Raw genomic sequence first — 6,000 nt, forward strand, 5'->3', positions numbered from 1 at the left:
TATACCCTCTTTTCAAGCATAAAGGCCCCTGGAACATAGTTCAACAGTTTCAGGTACTTTCTTCCAGCCATTCCAATATATCATTAATTAAAAAGGGATATCTATATAATACATAAGAATAACCTCCAGGATAACCCCTTGACTCCATTTGAAATCTCTCAGCCAGTAAAAACTTCATTTTGTCTTCATTTCATTTTCTCATTTCTGTCTCCTCCTTTTTGATCAAGAAAGCTTTCTCAATCCCATGAAGCCAGGTTCCAGCTCACCCTGGGATTTCTGTCCCACGTTCCCAGGGAGATTTACACCCCGGAGCCATGTCCCACATGGGGGGGGGGGGGGTGCGGGTAGTGAGTTCACCTGCTGAGTTGGCTTAGAGAGAGAGGCCACATCTGAGCAACAAAAGAGGTTCTGGGGTGGGGGGGGTGACTCAGGCCTAATTTTAAGCAGGCTAAGCTTCTCCTTTGCAGGACTAAGCTTCATAGGTGTGAACCCCAAGATTTAAGGCCCAGCCTATTCATGTGGCTGTCCCTGCTGCTTTCAAGAATATCAGAAATTCTCCAGATGGGAAGTTGGACATTTCATCCTTTCTCCCCAGTCCTCCAAGGGGACTTTGGCACCATTTTTAAAGCACAAAAGCTTTAGCATTCTAGGGCAAAAGTCAAAGCCAAATAATTCATAACAGTGTTCCATCTCAGCCTTATATTTTGGCACAAATTGTTAAATAAAAACCCTAAGATGTATATCCCTAGGTAATAAGACCCATATATGTTCCTCTGTTAGGAGCTCTTAGACGTGTCAGGGCTGTTCCCTTAACTAACAAGCATTCTGTATGACGGATAATCTGATAGTAATTCCTATAGGACTTGGCCTGGGTGTTTCTAATAAGGTGGAAACTCTAAGTATGTTGAGTAAACTTAACCGTTTGAAATGCAGGTTTTCCTTGCGCCTCCCGAGCCCCCGCACCCTAGCAGGAGGACCGCGCCTCCCGGCACCGCCCGCGCGGCTGCGCCCGGCCTCACCTTGCAGCCCCGCAGCACCCGGTCGCAGTACAGCGCCACCTTCTCGTCCCGCCACATGCCCCGCATGGGCGACGCGCTGATCGGCGGCAATGGCTGTGCCTCCTCCTCGTCCTCCCCGGGCACCAAGAGAAGGGGTTCCTCCTCCTCCTCCTCCTCCTCCTCCTCCTCCTCCTCTTCCTCTTCCTCGGCCCCCTCTCCCGCGCCCCCGGCCTGGGAGACTGGCAGGAGCTGGAGCTGGAGCCGCCGCCTCGCCGCCTCCCGGCCCGCTTTCCCCTTCACCCGGCGAGGCGAGGCCACCACCGGCCGCACCGGGGACGCGGCGCTCTTCAGGGTGGCCGCCATCACCGTGTCCCCGGTGGACGCGAGGACAGCCCTGTCTCCTCGCCTGCCCGGGCTGAGGGTTCGGACCGAGTCCTCAGGCGCGGCGGCCCTGGACCCCGACGCCATCTCGTCAGCACCCTGAGGCCAGCGGCGGCCGTTGGCCACGTCTCCCGCCCTGCGCGCGCTGGCCGATAGCGGAGCTGCGCCCTCCGGGCCCGCAACGAGCGCGGGGGCGCGCGGGGGCGCCGCCAGGGCGAGGCGGGGAGCTGGGGAGGGTCGAGGTGTTGGGGGGCGCCGCTCCGGGGGGGTGCAGCATGGTGGGGTGTACACCGCGTTGGCGGGCGAGGCTCAGAGCGGGCTGTGGGGATGGAGGGTGGGGCTGCGGGAGGACGGCTCTGCGTGGGGAGAGGTGGCAGGGCGGGGCGCCCATCCGGGTGGGTGCGTGGGGCAGGGTGAGGTGTATGGGGGGGGGTGCGACTGAGTGAGGTGCCCCTCCAGGCCGCGCCCACGCCAGGCGGTGCGGGCCTGGTCCCTGGGCGCTCGCCCCAACCCCACTCCTCTCTTTAGAACCACGCAGCGACTGGACGTCTCCCCAAGGAGGAGCCTTTCGTGGCACGTTTTCAGGGTGCTTGTGGGGCACCCTCCAAATCATCCGGACCTAACAGATGCGCCGCCTGCCACCCCACACAGGCGTAGCTGCGCCAACACAACCTGAAGGAAAATGTGTTTTTATATTAGGGAGGTGATAGCAACTGGAATCCTGTGGTCGTTGCTAGAGGAACCCTAGCAACACATTTTCAACCTAGAATTTCCCCCAAGCTGTTCACAAGGTTCCCTAGTTAACATTTCCTTTACATTGTAAATGGAACACTCACTTTCTGTGGCAATTCCAAGGAGAGGTCTGTTTTCATGATTTTTGCTTCTCAAAATCCTCCCATAGAAAATTGTATTGAGTAACTCTGAAACAGGGTCCAATTTCCAGCTTGGAGTAATATGTGCAAACTATGACACTTCACAATAAAAGTAGTCCGCTCGAGGTAATATTTTTGGAGAACAGAGAGGAATTCTTTCTGGTATGTTACAGTTGAAGATGGATTGAGCCAATTGGAACATCTTTTGCTCACGGTCTAGCTGTGAAATACTGCACTGGGACTGGCATTCAGCATTGGGAAAACACCTGCCCTCCTACACGCTCATCTGGAAGGACACTGTGTTAAAATTTCAGTTTATTTTGAGGAAAATATTAGTATTAATATCATGTTACTATAGTTTAGGGAATAATTACAACATTCGCCATGTTTTGACTCTTAAGTTTATTCCTTTTGTCATAAGTTCCAGATTTTGTTCAAAACAAAACCTAACCAAAGATTTCACTTACCAAAACTAAAACTTATTACTTTCTTCAAAAAAAAGTGTAATTAATTGTAGGGTTTTCATTCTTAGGTTCAGAATAATAAGAGACCACCTATCCTAACCCAGAATTTTAAACAACAGCCCCACACCAAGTCCTTGCTGTGAGCTTGGCACTGTAGATGATTGTGTCTGATAATGAATATGATAAAAATACATATATATTTTATTTATATTATTGTATGTATATATAAACAATCTAGTTGTGGAGGAAAGGGAGCTTTTCTTATCAGAAGAAGTGACACCTGAGCTGAGTCTTTTTAAAAAGAACTTTTCCCAAGGGTGAAATTCTCCCTGGCAGCATGGGAGATGACTCCTGGGGATGAGCCTGCTCTGGCTGCCATCCTGACCAAGAGGGGGAGAAGCAGTATGACAGATAAGGTGTTGGTGGCTGAGAGAGTTCAAGTGGAGTTGGGAGATCAGTCTTACGCAAATCTCAATTAGACATTGCTACCTACCATAGCATGCCAAACCCCAACCAAAACTATTCCTGCCAATCTTAAAGAACACCTAGGGCATTATATAAGATTCTACAAAGGTTCAATGCACTAGGTAACTTTCCAGAAATCTACAACCTCTACATGGGTCCCTGGACCAGATAAGTCCTGAAATGCAGAGAGGCCCCCTTTCTGGAACATCAACTAGTCTCATCCCCCTATCTCATATTACTGACAACCCCTTCCAACTTGAAAAAGTTAGAATGGGCACAGCCCAAATACCCCTAAACAATGGGAGAAAGATCAAAGGAGATAGATGGTGGGAGTTATACAGAGAAGGTAGGGTTTAACAAACGAGTATGATAGTGGAATCATTATATTGAGATTTCTTTTAGTCTCCAGTATCTTAGAGTAAGTAGAAGTAAAAACCTAAAATTGTGGAATTGTAACCAAACTCTGAAATCCGTTCTACAACTAATTGCTGTGATATGCTTTGAAATTTATTGCTTTTTTTTTTGCGTATATGTTACTTTTCACAAAAAAAGGAAAAAAAGTCCTATTGTTTTGCAAGCAGTGGAGACAACCCTAATTCAATAGATTGAGCCCTCAAACTTGGGGTTTGCCCCCAAGAAGCTTATTTCTGCAAAGAAGTTGTGCCTACTGATAATTATGCCTTAGAGTCACCCCCAGAGAACCTCTTTCATTGCTCAGATGTGACCTTTTTCTCAAAGCCAGCCAGGCAGGTGAACTCACTGCTTTCCCCACTGCATGGGACGTGACTCCGAGGGGTGTTAATCTCCCTGGCAAGTTGGGACCTCACTCCCAGGAATGAGCTGGGTCCCAGCATCGTGGGATAGAGGAAAATTTCTTGACCAAAAAGGGGAAGAGAGAAATGAGACACAATAAAGACTCAGTGGCTGAGAGATTTCAAACAGAGTCGAGAGATTATCCTAGAGGTTATTCTTACACATTATTTAGATATCCCTCCAGCCATGCCAATACACCGTAAACAAAAAAGAGGTGTCTATACAATGCATAAGAATAACCTGGATATCTCAGGGTACTATACTACCCTGAAAATATCTAATGGGCAGAGACAGTTCATATTTTTTTTATCCCTAGTACTTATAAATTTCAAAAATTGTGCTACTATAGTGGTACAATAAATATTTTTTCCCCGTTTTGGGGCTGAAGTTTGTATCTTGTCTCTCTTTCTCCTTCCCTAGGTCACGTCCCTGACGTCCAGAATCAGGTTCCACTCAGAGTCTGAGTTTCCGTCCACTGCACAGCTTATTTGGCCCAGAGCTCTCACATTGTTGGCTTTCTTTATGTGTGTGCTAAATCCTATAGATTAATGTGAATGCTTCTATGCTATTATTGTCTTTGGGTTGGGATATCTGGGGGTTACCCCAGGCTAAATTCATGGGCTATTGCCAACATACAAATGATCTGATACAAAAACTTATTTAAAACTTAGAACCTACTATTTGTACCAGAAAAAAAAAGTTTTTGATCAAAACTTCTTTTTTTCCTACTTCATTGTGAAACAAAAAGTAGACTTGTAAATTCTTGCCACCCTTCAATCCCTGAGCCTGGGATCTTCTTTATTCTCTTAGGGTGAAAGCACCAAGAATGAATAAGTGATAATAGCTGGCCCTAAGCAAAACAAAGAACAGATAAAGATTCACTGACATTTCAGAGATCCATCCAGACTCAGAGTTTCTTGATACTTCATTATATTTAGATTTGGGATTTGGGGTCAGGTGTGCAGCAAAGCCAGATGATGTAAGTACAGAGATGTCATTGGGACTGGGATGTAATGAAACCAGCTTTGGCAGTGGGGACAGTGCACCAGGGAGACAGCAGTGACCTGGGAGATTCAGCTTTCCCTTCCTCCTACTGAAGACTAATCTGGTTTTAGGTAAAAAGTTGGGACCAGAATTAAGAGGAACTGAAGGCTCCATGCAGCAACAGACTCGAGGGTCCACACAGGAGAGAGGAGAAGAGTTCATATACTTAACAGATATTTGTTGAGCATCTATTTTGTGCTGGCACCATATAGACACTGGGGATCTAGCAGAACACACAAAATATCTCTGAGTTTGCATTTCTGATAGGGAGAAATAGGCAGTAGACATGATTTTTTAAAAAGTAAAATTCCCAAGAAAATTCAAAACATACATTCACTGAAAAAAGTGTGCACAAAAGTTCGTAGCAGCGTTATTCATAATAGCTAAAAAGTAAAACAACCCAAATGTCCATCAATTGATGGATGGCTAAACAGAACATATTCCGTTTATACAATGGAATATTATGCAGCCATAAAAAGCAATAAAGTTCAGATCATCCTACAACATGAATGGAACTTTGAAAACGTTATGGTAAGTGAAAGAAGTCAGTCACAAAAAACCATATAGTATATGACTCCATTTATACAAAAAGTTCAGAATAGGCATTTCTTAGAGACAGAAAGTAGATTAGTGGTTGCCTAGGGCTGGATGGAGATGAGATTAAGGGGAAATGGAGAATGACTGATAATGAGGACAAGGTTTGTTTTTAGGGTGATGAGAATGTTTTACTATCTGTTGTGATAATGGTTGCATTGATTATGGTATATGATTTACATCTCAATTTTAAAAAAGTAAATTTATAACATGTTTTATGGTGGTAAGTGCTATAGAGATAAAACTATAGGGGGCAGAGCAGGGATGTGGGAATTGTGGAGGGTGGGGCTGGGAGATAGAATTTTACATGGAGTGAGGAGGGACGGTCTCACCAATAAGATGGCATTTGAATAAAGATCTGAAGAAGGT

At 46.0% G+C, this 6,000-nt stretch overlaps 1 protein-coding gene across 3 annotated transcripts in view; it reads right to left on the reverse strand.

The window, feature by feature from the left end:
* Nucleotides 1-1,510, reverse strand: part of SHCBP1L (SHC binding and spindle associated 1 like) — a 67,497-nt gene extending 65,987 nt beyond the window's left edge. For all 3 annotated transcript variants that reach the window (XM_077157195.1, XM_077157196.1, XM_077157197.1), the window contains exon 1: nucleotides 1,020-1,510. In XM_077157195.1, coding sequence (XP_077013310.1) covers nucleotides 1,020-1,466 — 447 coding nt within the window. In that variant the 5' untranslated portion in view covers nucleotides 1,467-1,510. The remainder of the gene's footprint in view (nucleotides 1-1,019) is intronic.
* Nucleotides 1,511-6,000: the final 4,490 nt, after the last annotated feature.

The sequence above is a fragment of the Tamandua tetradactyla genome, chromosome 4, assembly GCF_023851605.1.
Source record: "Tamandua tetradactyla isolate mTamTet1 chromosome 4, mTamTet1.pri, whole genome shotgun sequence".
Classification (NCBI taxonomy): Eukaryota; Metazoa; Chordata; class Mammalia; order Pilosa; family Myrmecophagidae; genus Tamandua; species Tamandua tetradactyla.